General features: G+C 43.1%; 1 protein-coding gene across 2 annotated transcripts in view; it reads right to left on the bottom strand.

Annotated features, from left to right (window-relative positions):
• Positions 1–21,273, bottom strand: part of Retn (retained) — a 180,763-nt gene that overhangs the window by 47,529 nt on the left and 111,961 nt on the right. For both annotated transcript variants that reach the window (XM_076420118.1, XM_076420119.1), the window contains exon 4: positions 7,581–7,653. In XM_076420118.1, the coding sequence (XP_076276233.1) occupies positions 7,581–7,653 (73 nt within the window). The remainder of the gene's footprint in view (positions 1–7,580; positions 7,654–21,273) is intronic.

Below are 21,273 nucleotides of genomic sequence, written 5' to 3' on the forward strand. Positions count from 1 at the left end.
ATATTCGTCAGAGCCAGTATGACGTAGCGATGACGTCCTGTATTTTTTATAGAAGATTGCAAACCTGTTGCTCTGATGAAAAAGGTAGGAAAACGAATGTGATTGCATGGTTGCCGATCGCGGTCGATTTGTCGCGATTAAACCCGATTGTTTTCCGGGGCGCGTCTCAACGATGGGAAAGGATCGGAAGAGCAGATCACCACTCTTGCCGACGACGTCTATCGAAGAGGAACGTTCTTTTATTTATCGCGCGTATTGCTAGCACTTCTCCGGGCCGACCGTTATAAATCTCAAGCCATTTAATATGCAAATCCACGGGCACCTCTCTCCGACGTCCCAGCCCGAGGTCTCCCTATCCTCTCTTTCTCTCTCTCACTCTCGGTGGTTTTTTTTCATCGCGAACGAGTTTCAATCGCCGATGTAATTCATACTACGCGCCCGGACGACCATGCCGTCTTCTCTCGCGCACGAGAGCAATGACATTCTCTGTCGAATACGTTATTATCTTACTCCTCTGGGGCCCTCCTCTTCCTCTACCTGGTCGTTCCTTATTCACTATGGTCCTCGGGGCCGGCAGTTACGCGCCAACACTCCCACGAGCTATCTAACAGAACGTATCCGCTCAATTTCATCGGGCGCCGATAAGAGCCTTTCGCGCCTGATAAAGTGTCCGTACTCTTCTTCCATTTGCTCCTCTCCCGCACATTCGAGATTTCACTCGCTCCGGCACCCTTCGTTTCGCTGTGTTCCCTGATTTTTCTCAACCAATCACCATTGCCACCATGATCTCTTTTTAAAAAATGATGGGATTATGTTCAGGAGGATTATGACTGTTAGTATGATCCTTTACGACTGTCTATATTAAAATGAACTTAGAAATCTCTTTCTTTTTTAAATGATGGAATTATGTTCAGGAGGATTAAGACTGTCAGTACGATTCTCTACATATAAGTGTCCACATTAAAATGAACTTGGGAAACTCTTTTTAAAAAATGATGGGATTATGTTCAGGAGGATTATGACTGTTAGTATGATCCCCTGATTGTCTATATTAAAATGGACTTAAAAATCTCTTTAGACAATGATAGAATTATGTTCAGGAGGATCATACGAACAGTCTGACTAAACGGTTGAATAAAATCATTGGCTTCTCAGAGATGTTTGATCAAAGATCTTGATATGCATCGGTTCTGGCTCGGTATAATGAATATTAATCTGGTCCGCGATTCCGGTCAAAATTCGCCACCGTGCGGCGTCGGGGAACGAACCGGTTCCCGAGTTAACGGCCGAGTTATCGCCGTCGATTACGATCCGTTTACGCGAATTTGTGCGTTCCGGTTGCCGAGTCGGTCCTTTTGATACGTGGCCGGCCGCCGGACACTTTATACACTTTGTACACTTTGTAGCCGGGATACGACCACCTACTATCTTCCGCCGCGCCGAATTCAGAGGCCGAGGCCAGATAACCGCGGCGATCATCGTCGTTCCGCGAGCATGCGAGCCGATAAAGTGGCTTGCCGAACAGTGGCTCTCATCGGCGATTAACTTTACGACCGTTAATTAAGATAATCCAGTCGTTCGCTGCTGGGGGAGCCGTCTCCTTCGTGGATCCTCGAGGATCGTGGATCCCAGCGACGAGTAACTGATTCGAGCTTCTATACTTCTTGGATCATTCTTTAAAATTGGTATTTGTCTCAGTGACGCCTTTAGGAAAGAGATCATGGCTCCTCAAAGATCCTTTTTAAAGGATTATCCTTGTAGATCAGCAGTAGATAGTAAAGTCTCTGGACAAATGCAAAATTTGGCAGCATTTTGCAATTGTTGAGCAGTCTATAACTGATTCGAGCTTCTATACTTCTTGGATCATTCTTTAAAATTGGTATTTATCTTAGTTACGCCTTCAGAAAAGAGATCGTGGCTCCTCAAAGATCCTTTTTAGAGAATTATCCTTGTAGATCAGCAGTAGATAGCAAAGTCTCTGGACGAATGCAAAAATTGGCAGCATTTTGCAATTGTTGAGCAGTCTATAACTGATTCGAGCTTCTATACTTCTTGGATCATTCTTTAAAATTGGTATTTATCTTAGTTACACCTTCAGAAAAGAGATCGTGGTTCCTCAAAGATCCTTTTTAGAGAATTATCCTTGTAGATCAGCAGTAGATAGCAAAGTCTCTGGACGAATGCAAAAATTGGCAGCATTTTGCAATTGTTGAGCAGTCTATAACTGATTCGAGCTTCTATACTTCTTGGATCATTCTTTAAAATTGGTATTTATCTTAGTTACACCTTCAGAAAAGAGATCGTGGTTCCTCAAAGATCCTTTTTAGAGAATTATCCTTGTAGATCAGCAGTAGATAGCAAAGTCTCTGGACGAATGCAAAAATTGGCAGCATTTTGCAATTGTTGAGCAGTCTATAAGACTATAACTGCTCGAGAGGAACTTCGACAACAAACACAGATTGCCGATGGCTCGACTAATGTGGCTCGATGTGATGAATGATCTTTTCTATGCATGGACATGGCCGAGGTGTTATGAATCGCGTTAGCATCGAATCATTGTTCGCGTCGGCACAATAAAGGACCCCGCGGGGGGCGACTCTCACCAGCTCCCACTGTCTCTTAAGAGAGCAAGGGAGAGAGATAACTTCTACCCTTTATTCTCTCGCGTCTTTTTCACCCTTTTTCTTCCCGCGCGATTTTAATCGACCTCGTAAAGACCGGATCAATCGACGGTGATTGGGAATTTCTACCGGCCTCCGGCCTCGGTTGCTGCATGTCGTTCTTGAATTACTATAATCGATCCTGAGGCTTTCCTTCCAGGCAATTAAACATCCACGTCTTCAAGTATTTGTTGCTAGTCGACTTTGCGAAATCATTTGAATTCTCTAGATCCGTATTGATAGATTTTAGTCTTTCTATTTATTCATTTATTTGTAGTTTATTTTAACGTGGTCGAGCATTTATGGCTGCTGACAATTTTCAAAAAATGGTAGAATATAAAATTTGACAGAGTTTACTACTACCACTGAGAACAAGATTTTATTTGATTTCACATCGAAAATTCCAAATTGCATAAACATCTGCAGTCTGGCTATAATATATTTGACACGTAATTCGTAAAAAGGGCTATAGTTAACATCGACATTAGGGTGAAAGACAATAGCATGAAATTATAACAGTTCGTATATATCGATGGATTTAAAGAAGAGGAGGACTTTTAAGCAACGATTCAACTATACACAAAATGTTTGTTAATTAATTCGAACATTAATTATACTTCCCGAGACCTCTGATGTTCCCTGTCAGAGAATTAATTGAAGCTCGCCGACTATGAACTCATTATACTTTCCATATCTTTTGATTGACAGGCAAGCTCGACTGTTCGGTCGCAGCGTCCCCTAGACCTCGATTCCGAGGACAAGATGATTGATTCTAAAATAAGGCGCAAAATCCGGGGAAATCTCGTGGATCCGGTCCTTGGTGATCACAGCGACAGTGCGGATACAATAATAGCACGGTCTCAAGCTCGAATTCGGAGGACAGAGGAAAAAAGAAAAGGGAGCAGAAGAGAAGGAGAGAGAGAACTGGGCGCATCGCTAGCAAGGTTGATTGATGGACCCGGTCACGGTGTTTATAATTAGAGGCCGACATTTCCGGTTCTTGCGGATCGCTTTGTAATCGAACCTAGCATTGTACAGGGTGTCCCTCCACGTTCCATCCACTTCATCTTCTAACGCTAACAAATCTTCCTTGCAATGTTCTAACCGGTCCAAAATATGTTCACTGTCGTCATATGTGGGTGACATAACTTTTTAATTTCGTTCGTAATGCAACTGCAACGAACTTCATTTGGAATTCGCAGAATTTAAAAGTGTTCGAGAAGTAATTCGTGTTAAGAAACATATGTTTTCGCTCCGGATATTACTAATTGATTATTGCGAACAACATAATTATTAAGAGCGCAAATGCTGAATTCATACGTTTTTGTAATTATACATTTTGTATAATCTCCAACGATCGAGGACCGCGAAAATGACGGAGCATTCATCCAGGCTGTCTAGCACACGTGCGACCCGCATCTAGCTTCCTGCACACGTGGATTCCTGGGTCGGCTCTCGTCTAGCCGAGCTCCTCGTAAACGTCCACGTGGTTAAAGGGTCCGACAACACGTTGCATCTGTCCAAGCTAGCTGACTGAGCCCGAATTAGAATCCTGCGCCAACAACGGGACACCGGAGACAATTGTGCCCATAATTAAACTAAGTGAAAATTGAAAAAAAATGAATTTATCAGTTATTTCACATCACATTATTTTAAACTAAATTAATTCAATGTCATTTTTACGATATTGTGGAAAATGAACCGTTAGTGCTTGTTATTTCAACATTATATGGAATTCATTTAGTGTTAATATCCTTCTCCTTTAAATATCTTGAAACAAGAAATATATGACTTAGACTTTCATAATTACACTTTCATAATTACGAGCACAATTCTCTTCGGCTGCCTCGAGACAAACTGGAGACGAAACTTGATCAACCCTCGACGAAGATGCTAATTTAATGAATTGATATAAAATGCAGTTTCTAGTATAACTTGATATCAAATTATGCATGTATATGTATGTAATCGCAGCGCGTGTTTGCATGCATTTGCCAATCCAGGAAGATTTTCATAGTTGACTCATCGCTCGGATAAAGCGATATAAAGAGTCAATAGATGTTCTATTGCAATGTTGATCGATAAAGGAAGAAGATCGATGGTGAGTGTTATGGAAGGAGAACGTTGACTGGCACGAGAACGATTCGGTGAGAGTTCGTTGCGCCGAGGAAAGATGGTGACGCGATTCGCAGCAAGCTGCGAGTATGTTCACCGTATTCTAAATACCTTGGCACGGTTTCCGAAGTTCGCGACGATGCGAATACACCCGCGCGACAATGCCGCGGACCTCGACAGGTGCGTGGGCGCTAAATATACCGGGTGGACATTGTTCCTGTGAGTAGTGTCTCGTTTCAGGCCCTTTGGTTCTTGTGTGCCGTCGTACAGTCATCCACCGATTTACTGGGGCGGAAAATATATATATACCCTAACTGTATTTATTTCTTTATTTACTGTACTGCATTGTGCATCTTGTTGAGCATTGTTCAAGTCTGTAAAAAATTGTAGGACCCACGAAAAGATTGCATGGCTTCAAGATAAATTGTGGAACGTAGGAAAATATTGCAGGGCCCTTGAAAAAGGGTGTATGGGCTTTAGAAAAATTGTGGAGCCTGAGAATAAATTTTAGAGCCTATGAGAAAAATTGTATGGACTCTAGAAAAATCCTGGAATGTAGAGAAAATTGTAGGACCTTTGAAAGTGGCTGTGTGGACACCAGAAAAATTGTGGAGCCTATAAATAAATTATAAGGCCTACTAATAAATTTTAGAGCTTCTGAGAAAAATTGTATGGACTGTAGAAAAATGCTGGAATATAGAGAAAAATTGTAGGACCTTTGAAAATGGTTGTGTGGACACTAGAAAAATTATGGAGCCTACTAATAAATTTTAGAGCCTATGAGAAAAATTGTATGGACTGTAGAGAAAAATTGTAGGACCTTTGAAAGTGGCTGTGTGGACACCAGAAAAATTGTGGAGCCTATAAATAAATTATAAGGCCTATGAGAAAAATTTTAGAGCCTATGAGAAAAATTGTATGGATTGTAGAAAAATGCTGGAATGTAGAGAAAAATTGTAGGACCTTTGAAAAAGGTTGTAGGGACAATCTAAAAATATGTGGAGACACATCGGAGCGGTAGAAAAATCGTCATTAAAGCACAAGCTCGTTTTATTCTATTCTACTTAGCATTTTCGTCAAGGATGAATACTAGGAATGCGTTAAATTCGAAGTCGACCAATTAATCATCTGCTATCTTCAGCCACATTTGCTATCTACTTCGAAGACCTCTACTTCAACACTGAAAACCTTCGGTCACCTCGTTTTTGCTTGCGTAATATCTTCTACAGGTTCGCAGAATATTATTTTCGAGAAAAACATTCGACGATAATCTTCGTTGTCTTCGTTATAAAAATAGGACGTCATAGACTACGCGTTAGTTCCAAAAGTGATAACACTGACATCATTCGCAGCGTATACTTATGTAGCAGGTACGTTGCCAGCGTCGTAAATGTACATCTGACGTGCGTGATCCGTTTTCAAAAATTGACATCAATTTTTGTGGCGTGTAGTTCGGCGAGTACAGTAATAATTGTAATTAATATCTACACCGAACATCTGCATTTACGATCGTAAATCATAATAGATATAAATATTCACTGCGACTAATCTAAACGAGTTAAAAAACAACTCGTAAAACGAAAATATTCAGAACCATTACTTTCGCTGTGGTGTTAACGTTTCTCACCATAATTCTTATTATTATATATTCTCTGCGTTCTCTCGACACTTTCATCGTCATCAATAAAAAATGATTCACACTGTCCTTGCCTAACGAGGGTTGCAAACATAATAAGCGTTGACACTAATAGACGACTTTTAACAGAAATGAGCATGCAGACTATTCTAGACTGTGACGAAACACACAGTAGAAAAATATTAAAAAATTGAGACGCTAAAATTGAAACATCGCTTCCGACCTAGTTAGATATAATGTTTGATAATTTGCTTAGTTATTTATTAAATACAAACAAAATTAATAATGTGAGAAATAGTTCGAATAATGATACAGCAATTTTTATCGAGTCACTTAGAGTTGCCATTCGAGTGCTGAGGGTTAAAATTGTTGAAGGAAGGAAGACATTGCTAAGCGACTGTTGTTTTTCGTAACGTATGCAGAAAACGGTGAATAATAATGACGTCAGACGTCACAACTGAATGAACTTCGATATATTCCTGGTAGTTATGCGAGGGAGCGGAATATTCCCTTGCGGAACACAGCATCAGGAGCGTAGGTGGTCCTGCGGGTTAAATCCGGAGATTCGTTTCGGGATTTGGAGGCGTCCCGCGTCGGACGTCTGCGGGATTATGACAAAATTGCAGGCCCGTGTGGAACGCGCGAGTGCGTGCCAAGTGATCGTAATACGTCTTCGCCACGACGACGACACGATGGAGACAAATGGCGGGGAGAGAGCGGGTTTCACTCTTCTCACCTCTCCTCGCTTCTCTTCTCTTTTCCTTTCCTCTCTTCCCTTCTCTTCTCTCCTATTCCCTCGTATTCTCGCCTGATTCTTTAGCGGATCGAACAATCTGTCCTTGGACATCGATCCGAACGATCAATATTTGCGGAATCAATTGCCGCGAACGATTCGCGGTTCGGACGATAATAATCTGCGATGCGGAGATCGGACGTGGAGCGGAACGCATTAATCACCCTTTTACAAGCGTTTCCTTACACGATCGATTCTTATATGTCCTTAACGTAATGACAATTTCAAGCTGGAATAGTTACTGTCACAGGAAACAGTTTGGTAAATATTGATAAAAGGTGATCCAGTTTCGGAGATAATTGTAAAAAACTTTCTCGGTCCCCTTTTGTCAATGTTTACCAACAGTTTCATACAATTATGTTCAATTAGAACTTACCCCGTTTCTGCATGTAGCTGAAGAGGTCGTCGAGGAACTCTTTCCTTTTGGGATCGTCATTGATCTCGTACAGCTGAAACAGAAGATTGACTATGAATACGATGGTTCGACCGTCTCCGAACATGTTTTACATTTCGAAAAATCGAAGCGGAAGACTCCGACATCGCGGAAATGGAAGAGCAGGGTCGCGAGAAACTTGATTTCCTAAAATAAGATTGTTCGACGTTCTTTCAAATAGCGCGCTAAGCGACGAATAAAATGTTACACCGGAGGCCAGGCTAATAAAAGCAGGAGTGAAACAAGTGTGCTCATAGCGACAGGCAGATTAGTTAGCCCCGATTATTAATGATTCCGTTTAACCCGCCTCATAACCCGAAACCCCCGTCCGACCGGACCAAAGCCAAACTCCCTTCGGGCTAGCGGGCCTCGGTATTATCATATTTGTTATGTACGATCCGCTATATCTAATACGGACCCTTCTAATTGCTTTTATAAAACGAGCCGAGCCCCATCCCCCTCCTCTTTGTGGCCCCCCTTCTCTATTTAAGCTTGTACACTCTAATTCATTTATACCCGCAGGCACGATTCAGATTCTTCGCGAACATTTCCCAATTTTCAAAGCACTCTGAACCAATAATCGATTACAGTGATCAAGAAGCGTCAACATCGCGAGGGTTAAAGTCGGCTCGTAAAATCGTCTTCTAGAACCCGAGGATTATTTTCAGTAGCGCTCTGTAAACCATTGTTCGTAGGCGATCGCTATTCTCGGTGACTTGGTCACGGATTCTTACAGCTGCTCGCGCTTTTTTATCCGCGTTCAGCTGCGACCGAACTCGCCCGTTCGAAGATAAGCTGCGGGAACTACACGCTTCGGTGATCATTTCTACGGGAACACGACACACCTACGCTTCGGCGATCTCCGGAGTAGCAACAACAGTTATCTGCGGCTGCTACCACCCATTAGACGCGTTAGGATCGTGTAGCATTCTCGGCTTGCGGGACCACCTGGAATCCTTTTAGTTTACGCAATTCCAACACCGATGCGCTCGCACCAGCAATTGTCTAGGATCAATTGGCGGAACTCTATCAATAAATGGAAAACCTGGTCTTCAATCTTCGCGGTCTGCGAAATCTTCAACAGAGTTGTGTCGAATGGACGAAGATGATGTCCATTTCTTGTTAACTTAGTTTGGCGAAATATTACAAAACAAACCACAAATAGGAGACAAAAACAATTAGTCGAAGAAAGATTGATTGATGATCTGAAACTACTATTTCTTTTACAAACGTTACAATTGTACGATTTGTTGTACGATAATTGTTAATCGATAATCTCAAGAGATAATCTCACTGTCTAAACCAATTCGAACTACACGGAATAAATTTGTCTGTAATTTTTGAAGCTTGACAGCTAAATTCCTAGTACGCAACTTGCATTAACATCCAGTTAATCCTTCAAACTCGCGCTCATTGGCAAAATGCTTCCACCGCGAGGTAACACGAGTTATATGTTACTTACAACCGTAGTTACTTGCTCGTACGTTAATGTATAATTAGGATTTCGAGTTTAAGGGTGCGTGACGGTTTAAAAGGTTGCTCCCACTTGTTAATTTCCCGGTAATCCTTTAAGTTCACGCGTTCGTTATCCCCGTTCGGAGGCGAGTTTCTCTTTCTCTTTTGCTCTCTCGGCTCGTAGATCTGCGTCGACGATAAATTTCATTGAACGAAACGGCGCTGCCTCGTAACGCGGCCTCACGCGGGGTGAATAATAATTAATTTGCCGGACGGGACCGTCGTTCATCCTGCCTAGTCCTCCACCAGCAGATCCTGCCAAGATGTCGGCAGACAGAGACCAAAGGGAGGCTTTGGCTGCGAAATGCGACGCCCGTATCAATGGCGAATCTGCTGCTCTCCATCCACCTTAAAATACCTCTACAAATAACCGAGCACTATCTGTCGCTTTCAAGCATTTTTTTCGAATTTATGGCACACGTTTATGAAACACGTCTCACTCGCCATTGTTTTGGAAAACGCTGCCGTCTCCCTATTCGAATTTATTGCTAGATACCGAGACCTTCGCGAGAAATACAAATTTTTCTAAGCCGATTGCGAGGAATGGGAGCTACTTGAAAATTGGTTTCTTCTTTCAATAAAAAATAATAAGAATTTTCTGGGTCTAATGTTTTGTCCCGCGATGATTTTAACAAGTGTAGTCATAACTAATATATTCACAGATTGAAAATGGAGAACAGCAAGATGAAACGAGAAAATGATAGTGTTCATTTAGCCCTCGCGTTTCGGAATTTCGTACGGAAACACCGAACAAGTAAACAGCTGCAAAAGCACATCGGCTAAAAAATAGTTTACGGCTCGGGCAACCTTCGTTTCGGTTTTTACATATTTACGATCTACCCGGATCGATTAATAGTCGATACGCAGGATCGATTAGAATTAATAAACAGCGAAAGAAACGGCGATAAAACCGACGCATGATCTACGATCTTTCCGCATCCGTAATTAAGATCGTATTCGCAGTGCATTATACCTGTACATATGTACGTACGTAGGTTGCACGTTTCTTCCGACGACTAATAATAATAGAAAAGTCATTACCGGTGTAATCGCGTGTCATCGTCGGTCTTATTATCAACCGGGTGGTGTGGTCATGCTTATACATTATAGCGCGAGCGTGCGAGTTTACGGCGACACACTTTGCTATTCACGCGAAGAAGGCGCGCACAGGTGCTTCCGGTTTCTATCGACTATTATCCGGAGTTTCCCAGGGTCGGTGACAGGTGTGTTGTAGTAGACACCGCCTACGATACCAGCAGAACGTCTATCGTTAAGAGACATGATCGGTTCGCTTGATATTTATGCGATTTTCTCGTTTGGGCAGAAATCGTTAATATCGCTGCATGTCGATATATGTACACCGTCATGCGCAATCAATCTAAATAGTTTTTCTGTCATGAAATGGCTGCTATGATTTTACAGAATGTTCCCGCGGTTAATGTGTTAAACGATCAAATAAGGAAACTTGGAGCTCTGTAACGGCACACTCGACAAAGTCATGAAAACAAATTCGAAAGGCTCGAAAGAATAACGAAATTCTACAGATGTCCGGTGTGAAGAATTACTGATCAAAACTTGCGAGTGAACCAACAAAACTAAAATCGAGAGAAACTGATGGAGCGACAGTTCACCAAAATGGCGGAAATCGGCGCATTCCTCTGCGTTCTCATAGCAACGTCGAAACGAACGAACGAGGGAACGAACGAACGGATGAACGAATGAACGAACGAATAAACGAACGGTTGGACGAACGGCATTTCTCAAGGGCCATTTTGTACCAGTTTCTCGTGTTTTTTCTTTGGCTGCGCGAGCGATGAGCTCGTTAGGGGCAGCCGGAGGGAAAGGACGGGGTAAAAGGTCGGAGCAAGAGGGACGATCCACGAGGTGCCTCCTGATAGACCGAGAGGAAAACAAGTCCGAGGGTTCAACCAGCGTATATTGATTGATCTACAGTTAAGCGGACTGACGGCAGCCACGTGAAGATCGTCCGGGAACAGTTCTCTCTCCCCTCTGCCTCTCTCTCTCTCTCTCTCTCTCTCTCTCTCTCTCTCTCTATCTCTGCTCTCTCCTATCCTTCACCTACCGTAAAATAAAGAGAGGCGAACGGAATTTGCTCTCGATGATGCATGCTCCGCGGCCCCGCCCTCTCCTTCTCATCGACTGACGGCCAGGTGAATAATAATTCCTGATACAGCCGGGCACGTTGATCGGGTTACTCTCTCAGGGGAGGGACGCAACCCGCTTCGGGATGATCGATGTACCCGCGCGATGCCTAGCGCCGCGTCGTCGGGTACATAACCAAGGATCAACGGGCACGCGGACTTTCTCTGACGCCGCGCGCGATTTTGCGCTTTTTTTCACCGACCGAACACCGCCACACACACAGACGATTAACTGCCATTAGCGACGCATCGTCGCGTCGGTTTTTTGCCACACGGGGTACATACGTGTACGAGTATCTTGCTCGTGATCGCCGCGATCATCGTCCCGGGACCTGTTGATCGGTCGTTAGCGGATGGATATCGTCGAGCCGAATGATGCCTCAGAGCTCGTCCGCGCTTGATTATTGTCGGGTTCTGTTACCGACGGGCTACTCGCGTTCGAATATTATTTATCGGAACGGTTCTATGGTCTCGCTGCTGTCGACTATGGAGCTGGCGACTCCGATTCTGATCTTGTAATGAATTGGAGAGGGGAAGGTGGGATACTCGCGATATACGCGAATAAAAAGTGCCCGCAAATCGCAGGAGAATATTGTATATCTCGCGGAGATGTTCGAGTGGCCAGATCTCCCAATTTTAGAACCCTCTGAAGCTGCCATTCTTCCTCGATAGAATTGCAAAAGCAGGCAAATTGCACAATTGCAGACAAATTGTAGAATTGCAAAAGAATTGCAAAAGAATTGTAGAAGAACTGCAGTGGAATTGTAGAAAATTGGAAAAGTGCAAAAGTATTGCAGAAAAACTGCAGAGGAGTTGCAGAAAAAATTCCAGAAGAACTGCAGAGGAGTTGCAGAAAAATTGCAGAAGTGCAAAAGAACCGCAGAGGAATTGTAGAAAATTGCAGAAATGCAAAAGATATTGCAGAAGAACTGCAGAGGAATTGCAGAAGAACAGCAGAGGAATTGCAGAAGAACAGCAGAGGAATTGCAGAGGAACTGCAGAGGAGTTGCAGAAGAACAGCAGAGGAATTGCAGAAGAACAGCGGAGGAGTTGCAGAAGAACCGCGGAGGAATTGCAGAAGAACCGCAGAGGAATTGCAGAAGAACCGCAGAGGAATTGTAGAAAATTGCAGAAGTGCATAAGTATTGCAGAAGAACAGCGGAGGAGTTGCAGAAGAACCGCGGAGGAATTGCAGAAGAACCGCAGAGGAATTGCAGAAGAACCGCAGAGGAATTGTAGAAAATTGCAGAAGTGCATAAGTATTGCAGAAGAACTGCAGAGGAGTTGCGGAAAAATTGCAAAAGAATTGCAAAGGAATTGGAGAATTGCAGAACTACAGAATAAGAATATAAAGAAAAAAGTTCGTGACGTCAACCAATAAACTATGATACCAGAGGTAAGTAGTGAGCCATTATTCAGCATTATGCACATTGTTGCAAAACCACACGTAACTATCGCGCTGTGCATATTTAATCATTATCGGACCGAGCGTGGGTGTAGATAAAATTGTAATGGAAGGCGATTCGTTCGTCACGACAATTTGACCACTTTGTCGCAAATACATACATTATTGCATATAATTGTTGCAATTATCTACAAATGTACTCGTTTTAGTTTATATAACGTGCACCAAGTAGACCCGATAGCGGAGTCTAATTCCATGCTAATTAAGGAGAGTCGAAGTTCTGTTACGATAGGTATACCTACTTGAAAAAGATTATTGTAACCTTTAGAATTTATTGAGACTATTATGTGCATGGTTCTTTTTACGTTTCATTTTCTTTTTTTTTGCAGGAAGCTAGGTGTTCTCGTTAAAATTTTATTAATAGCGTTACGATTCTAAAACTCGCACAAGGTCAGACGAATAATTGCATTTTGATAATATGAGATGCATAAAATCGAGCTCTGAGAAAGCTCAGAAAGGTTGATCTTGAATTCGCGCACGTGCAGTCGCACACACATTTTTATTCCGAACAAAACGTAAATGTAAACCTGATAAATAGACTGTGGATGTTTATGCAATTTACAATTTTTCTAGACGAATTTTAAGAAAGTGGAATAAAATAGAATCTCATTCTCCGTGGCAGTATCCTTTTTAAATCTCAAGTAAATTAAAATCGTATTAAATTCTGTCATATTTTATATCCTAGCATTTTCTGAAAACTTTCAAAAGCCATAATTGCATGAAGACCCGCAGTCCACTGATGAGCCTTTATTGAAAGTGAGCTTAAATGAGAATTTGTTGACAAATTTTTCCGTTTTCGTCATGCCTCCAGCGTGAATAAAGCTGTATGCATTTTCCGTTCCCGCAGCAGCAGCAAGGGTGTCCACAGACACTCTCGATGCATCAATCAAACGAAACGAAGAAACGCAGAGAATAAAATCCCCGCCAACTTATTACTTTACAAGTGACTGTCTACAATTGCCCTGTCGCATAAACATCTACAGGTTGCTGGAAGCCGACTCGAGCCGTTTGACGGACTTTAAAGCTGTCAAGGAAAACGTTCTCAGCCAAAGTCGCAGCCGCGGACAGGCCATTCCGTGGAACTGAGATCTGAGGTGTGTTCTCCCGATGAACTTTACGACCGCGGGGACTGAGATCCGGAAGAGAGGTCGCCGTAAAATTCGCGGAAGAGGGGACAGGCCGCGCGTCGTTACCTTTACGAGGAGTAATTATCGATGCGCGGCTTTTCCTGCCGGCTTCGAGATCGAGATGATAAGCGAACAGTCTTCCGGCTGATAAGAGGCGGTGATAACGTGTCGCGCGCGCGCAATGGAGAGCATCAGTTTTTGCACGGTGTCTTTGACAGATTGCGATCGCGGTTGCGGTGACGAACGCGCAAAACTCTTGGAAAGATCCTGATCTGGAGATCTTCGCAGAGTGGAAGAGGTGAAGAGAGTCAAAGAGAGAGAATGGGAGATACAGAGAGAGAGAGAGAGAGAGAGAGAGAGAGAGAGAAAGATGAGGAGAGTTGAAGAGAGGAAGATAGCAAAGGAAATTCGAAGAGGCGAGCCATTATTGCTCTAACTACTTAATTGCACGCCGTCTGCTCTCGTTTTCGCACGGTGCATAGGTTCCACCCGTATGCAGGCGCCCCCGCGAGACCGCGGGGTCAACTTCCGGTCGTAAAAGCTTTTATAAGGGTGCGTCCGCACTGTGGAACGGAAACGGGTGCAGCCGGGTATTGAGCGTCGTCGAGGTCAAGACGAACCTCCAGTGGATGCAGTTTCTCTGAACTTCACGCTCCGAATCGAAATTTACTTTGCAATCGAACGATTCCGGCTCGCGGACTTTCCAAACCCTCTCATGGAAAACTAGAATGTGCCATCAGTAACTAATAGAGCATGATTACCTAACGCAATGATTGCCTTTTAAAATTCCTTGCTTCCATCTTTTACTTGTTCCATATAAAAATTTTGTTCTCGTCAGTCAAACTTTTGACTTGAATTGAAAGAAACGATTTAATAAACTAAGAGTACCTCCACAGAAATAAATAGTGGCAGCATGTCGAACAGAGATTGTTTTCAATAAAGTAACTCGAGAAAATATTGTATGTGCAATAACGCCGAGGAATGCAGTGATTTGGCACGAGAAACGTGGAAGTGTTAAATGGGGCGATCCGAAGATACGTCCAGGACAAAGTGAAAAAATCGTCGGGAAGCGAAATGCGGCGAGAGGGGGCAGCCAGGATTTTATTGGACCGTAATTTACGGGGAACGCGCATCGGCGAAATTCGAGGCATCTTCTCCGAAAGAGCACGGCAAGTGGGGATATCAAGATCCTCGAGTTATACGAGCGGCCGTAACACCGCTACCATTACCCGCTTCCAGGGCATTAAAGATAGCGCTGGCAATTATAATCATTACGACGCGAACGGCGCATACGCGGCGCGTTACGCTTCTATGAAATCTCCATAACGCTGGGAACGCAGAATCTTCGTACACACCCATCCTGCGCGTCCCACCTCCCTTTCGAACCACGAACGGCTCGTGTAAAATCCCTTTTTCAACACGGTTCTACCCTAAACGCGCACGGAAACAATGAGGGCTGCAGGAACAATTCGCTATGCGCTGTGCATCACAATGGATATACTAACCCCATTCGTTATGCATTAATTTCTATTGCAATTTTTCCCATCAGCTTTCAGCGTTCATTGTACTTTTTCGGTTGTTTAATTCATTCAATACTTTTGGAAAGTAAAAATTCGCACGTGAAAATACATGAAATTGTGCGAAATAAAATAAATTGTCCGAGTTCTACAGAGAAAATATTAGGTCGGAAAGAAAGTTCTTACGATTTTTGTTATTTTGATTTTATAATAAAAACCGTAAGAACTTTTTTTCCGACCTAATAGTTTACCTATTTCGGACTTTTAAGAAGATTGCCGATTCCGAGCTGGTACATCTTGATCTAGGATTCATGGGCAGCGTTGGGAACGCGGCTTTCGATTCGTGGGTGATCCAGCGTCCAGTTCGCGGAAACTCGACGAAAGCACGATGCCAGTGAAATATCGGGGAAACCAGGATTGTTTGTACTGCCGGCAGAGAAGCAATAAGCGTGACACGGCCCAGCAGCCTTGTATACATCCAAAGGAAACGAGAGAGGATTCGTTTATATCGAGCCGGTTTTGTCTCCGGCTACGAGGTTCGAGCGCGAACGATCGCTCTTCGCGCGGATAATGGCAGCCGTTCCTGAAGAATCGGCTTTTGCAGCACGATAATTGCGGTCCCGGGAACATTGAACAGTTCGGAGAAGATTCCCCGGTCTCGGAGACGGGAGATCGACAGTTGTTCCTCGATAAACATCCACCTTTGCGCTTCGCTTCGGCCTAGAGTGCAGCGACGCACCCGATCTTCACTTCTCCTTTCTGCTAATCGAGAACGTTTCAAACATTCTTTTTAGAATTAACTGATTTCAAACATTCTTTTTAGAATTAACTGATTTCAAACATTCTTTAAGAATTTCAACCATTTTTCCATCGATAAAATTTCTACCACTCTTTTTTACTAGGAGACCTTCAAGAAACAACATTCTTTTTCTTTTTAAACATTCTTTAAGAATTAATTGATTTCGAACATTCTTTAATAATTAATTGATTTCAAATATTCTTTAAGAATTAATTGATTTCGAACATTCTTTAAGAATTAATTGATTTCAAACATTCTTTAAGAATTAATTGATTTTGAACATTCTTTAAGAATTAAATGATTTCAAACATTCTTTAAGAATTAATTGATTCCAAATATTCTTTAAGAATTAATTGATTTCGAACATTCTTTAAGAATTAATTGATTTCAAACATTCTTTAAGAATTAATTGATTTCAAACATTCTTTAAGAATTAATTGATTTCAAACATTCTTTAAGAATTAATTGATTTCAAATATTCTTTAAGATTTCACCATTTTTCCATCGACGAAATTTCTACCACTGTTTTTCACTAGGAAACCTTCAAGAAACAAACCTAGCACAGCAAAATCAATGAACTCAATTAATTAACGACAACAGAGAAGAAATTCACCCACCCTACATTATTAATTTTTTTGTGCGTGCGAAACATTACAGCCCTAATATTTATTTCTGACTTCCTCAAAAATGGAAGATGAATTTATTGTCCATATTGATTTAACTTTATATAACGATATATACTTCAGTATTAATTGCAAAGATGGTTTACAAACATGGTTTACGGCATCAATTAACGAACAAATACTAAATACAGAGAAGAAGTTGAAGAAGCTCGGGGCGAGATGAATAAGAAAGGATGAGAATGGACATTGGAGATAGTAACAGACGGCATGGCCGCGAGTTCCCATTATCAGGTCGAAATCAATCGGCTTTATTCCCGAGATGCATCGAGCCCCGGAAAAAGAAGAAGCTCCCCATTCCCTGGACACCTCTAATCCGAATGAGGTTCTCGTCGCGTTCATCCGGTTTCCTTTGACCTAAACGAGGGCGTCGGACTCTGGAGGAATCGTTGACGTTTTCCAAGCGATCCGAACCTGACCAACCCAGCTAGTACACCAAAAGCTTCTTCTTCCTTCACAACATTCTTTCTTCATCCCCTCGCGGCGATTGCTCGACGATTACGCGAGCAAGCTTCCTCCCATCGCCTTCGAAGAATAACTTCGATGGACCTTCTTCACTCGATTGTCGTTCCGTTCTTTCAAGCCGAGATTGGACTCTCCGCAACTTGGTCAACTGATCTAATTGAATCCGACGCCGGAAAATCGGCGCGAAATTGCAGTGGCGTAGGCGATGGAAGAAGATTTTTCTAGCAGAGTCGTTTAATTTCTCAGTTTCTTTAGTTTCATTCGTTCCTTTTCGTTCGATCCTCAATTGTGCAGGTTTCTTGATCGATCGATGTTTCGGATGGATATTTCAATCAGATACAGTTTTTGCTCCCAAAGTGCTCGCAGCGCTCCCTAGGGCAATTTCTACACGTACGAGTGAGTATAAAATTGAGATATTAGGAAAGATAGGTAATCTGGATCGTCGCGATCCCGGTCAGAAAATTAGGAATAAAGAAGGGGGCCCGGTGGTCAGCGACGAAGGAGGTCGAGAGCTTTTTTTACGAGGCGAAGGGTATAAAATATAAGGAACGAGAAGGAGGTTGACGTTCGATGACGCCAGTTGTCGGCGTCACAAAGAACCCGGGCATAAAGAGCGAAGCTCCGTGGCTCTCTCTTACTCCGCGAGACTCTCCCAATACAGTCGGATTTTATGCCCGTAGCTGGAAATATTAAATCGCACCTAAGCACGTTTTATGTCGACCGCCTAATAATCTCTCCTCTGACCCTCTCCCCTCTCTCTCTTGCTTTTATCCCTTTAACCCCTCCCACTCTTTGAAAGGGAGAGAGAGAAAGATCGTCTTTTCGTCACTCGGTCTCGCTGGGACCATGCAAGGACCCCTAACAGAACTTTCGACCGTTTCCTTTCATCCTGCTTCGGCCGAAGAATGATCGTTGGTGGCCGATTCCGTTCCTCGTTCCGCAGTTTATAAAACCTTCTCCGCTCTCTCTCTCTCTCTCTCTCTCTCTCTCTCTCTCTCTCTCTCTCTCTCTCTCTCTCTCTCGCTCTCTTTCTTTCTCTCTCTATTTCTTTCTCTGCTTCGAGCACTGCGGGAAACGTTGGCGCTTTCTTAATTTGTAACCCTTCGCAGGGCGCGTGGACCCTCGATGTCTCTCGAGGACCTGCAATTTACACCCTGTAATTATATCGACTCGTGTGGCGAGAACGATGTTGCGCGGTATACAAGGCGATGCAGTGATTATTGCTACCTTCGTTCTCGCGCATTGTCCCCCGGCTAATAGCTGTGTTTACGATTTTTATGCTGTATGTGTGAGTGTGTGCCGGAACTGGCAACAAATTGGAGAACTGTGTTAACGCGTCAACAGTTTCGTAAGACCACGAGGTGAAAGATTAATCGCGGTTTTTTGCGGCAACAGATTATACAAAGCAAATCAAAGTGGCGGAATCGACGTTCAACAGATATTCGATTAATTAATCACCTTTCTTGCGAGATAGTCGGTCGTAAGAATAAAGTCAGGGTCGTGTTCAACAAACAACACACCGCGGTTGGTGCCTGTAAAAAGGAGCAGCGTCTCTGTGGCTAGACTCGTGCAGAAACTGTGGAATCGGAAAAAACTATATAAAAAAAACTTTTTAAAAATCGCACTTATATTAAAATGCACTAAAAAGGAGAAGATCATTTTTTGGCATTAGTGACTATAAATAAAAACGGGGAGAGCTAAACTATATTGGCTAAACTAATGCCTAAAAAAATTATTTCCTCCTTTTTAGTGCATTTTAATATAAGCGTGGTTTCTAAAAAGTTTTTCTTTGTATATTTTTTTATTTTCTACCTTTCAGTTTTTTCTAAATGGAACGCAAGATATAGTATAATATTGGTATGAAATAGTAAGATATATAGAAACGCAGGATATAGAAATACGCGAGAAAGAATGAGAGGATAAGTCCGAGAGACGACGTCTCTTGATGGAGTCCGAAATTGTCCAAAATGGAACTGAACGAACGGAACATCACAGTGAGCTCCTTCGGTGCGAAGTGAGTCAGTGGAGTGGGTATGAGTCGGAGTGAGAACACGTAGTGGAGTAGGGAGCGGTGGCGCGTGGAGTGGGGATCGCTGAACGTGATGAGGTACTACCGAGCAGTGTGGTCAGATAAAAATCAATTGAAGGGTTAAAGGAAAATGGCAAGACGTAAGAAAAAAATTGAAGAAAATGTTAAAGAAAAAATTGCAGTACTCACAAAAAAGACTGTAAGGTGGAAGAAAAAAATTGCAGGACTCAAGAAAGAATAAGAAGAGTAAAAAAAAATTGTAGTGTTCAAGGCTGGAATTGCAGGATCCATAAAAATTCGAGGACCAGCAGCGTTAGAGCTAAAAGCGCATCATCAAGACAGTCTAACAGTGCAGTACGCTGATGTTACAGGAAAAATGAGGTCAGAAATAAAATTGCTCGAGGTCCCACGATCTATTCACGCTACGCAGCAGCAGGAGAATAAGATCGCAGATAACGAAGAACCCTCGTGACGATCGAAATCACAGCCTCCTAGGTGCGAAGATAATACAGCAGCGTCGTCCTCGAAACAGTGACGCTCGAAGAAAATTGTGAACAATGTAACGGTCGATAAACGATCTTCCATTGATCGTGTAATCGCGAATCTGGCCTTCGCTTGTCAAAGGCGACGTGTTGTCGCCTGGAAAGACCGCGTCGCTGATATTACGGCGGCAATGGTCGGAAAAAGAAACACACCGGAGGATGAAGAAAAACAGAAATGATTGATAACAGTGTTCGGAGACGGAGAACTCGCGAGGCGTACGCTGACGCGCGCGAGAGAGCGTGTAGAAAAAGAACCGCGAAACAACGCAACGGCAGAGCAAGCCGCGCCAAGCCATGCCACGCTCGTGCCGCTCGGCGTGGAGCGTTAACGCGAAGAGAGTTATGTGACAACCGACAGCCGTGCTTCTCCTCGCGTGTCCGCGCGCGTTTCCTCGCCGCTCGTTCCATCCTGCGTGATCGCCGCCTCGGAAACAGACGGAGAGATCGTTCCGCTTATTAAATCGTCCCTGGAGCGCCGCTTTTTGCCGCGATTCACAGAGCCTTATCTAAAGTTGCGTCACCGCTGAACGCTTCGAACCCGGCGCAAACAGCCCTATCGATCCGCAAATATCGATACCGGCGCGTTTAATATTGCCATCGACGAGCGACCTGATATTAATTACCCGCTTAGTCACCGAATCCTGACATCGATTTTTATCGGCGGCCTACATTCGCCATCCGCTGGACTCCGGCCACTTCCCGTTTTTTAGATAAGTTCTGTTTTGTACTTTCAATTCATTTTGTGCGGTACGCATGACTCAATCGTTCTCAATCATCAGAGAACGAATGATTCTCACTCTCATGAAATTAATTTTCTGTACTCCATATTGTTGGAATGGGTTCGAAAAGTTTCCCGTTTTAATTGAAGCTGAGCAACGCAGGAAGCTGCGGTCTGTTGAGTTCACAGACCGGCAGCGTACGCGCGTTAAACAACGCGTTAATCTCTCGGCTGTGGGTGCCGCTTTATCGTGGCTGTGTATCGGCCAATAACTTCCTCCACGATACAGAAGAGCTCTCTTTCAGCCGTGGCCTAATCCATGCTATTTTTGCGACGTCCCACTACCTTCTTCCGTGATTTCATCCGCTGAACTCATCTTTTTTCACCTTCAACTTAATACGTCAGGAAAGTGAAGATTTTGAAACTTCAACAAGTACAATTTTATTAAAGATTTACTTTAAAATTTTGAGACTGGTGGATAATGTTCGCACGAAGGTCTCCATCGGTTTGTTACAAAGTCGTAACCCCATACAATTATATTTCAGATCGAGACGCAGAGGTGGTTCCGATCACTGTAGATTGTAGACGGTCGGACGGTCTTCTCGAGGCGATAACGA

Source organism: Lasioglossum baleicum, chromosome 3 (assembly GCF_051020765.1).
Source record: "Lasioglossum baleicum chromosome 3, iyLasBale1, whole genome shotgun sequence".
NCBI lineage: Eukaryota > Metazoa > Arthropoda > Insecta > Hymenoptera > Halictidae > Lasioglossum > Lasioglossum baleicum.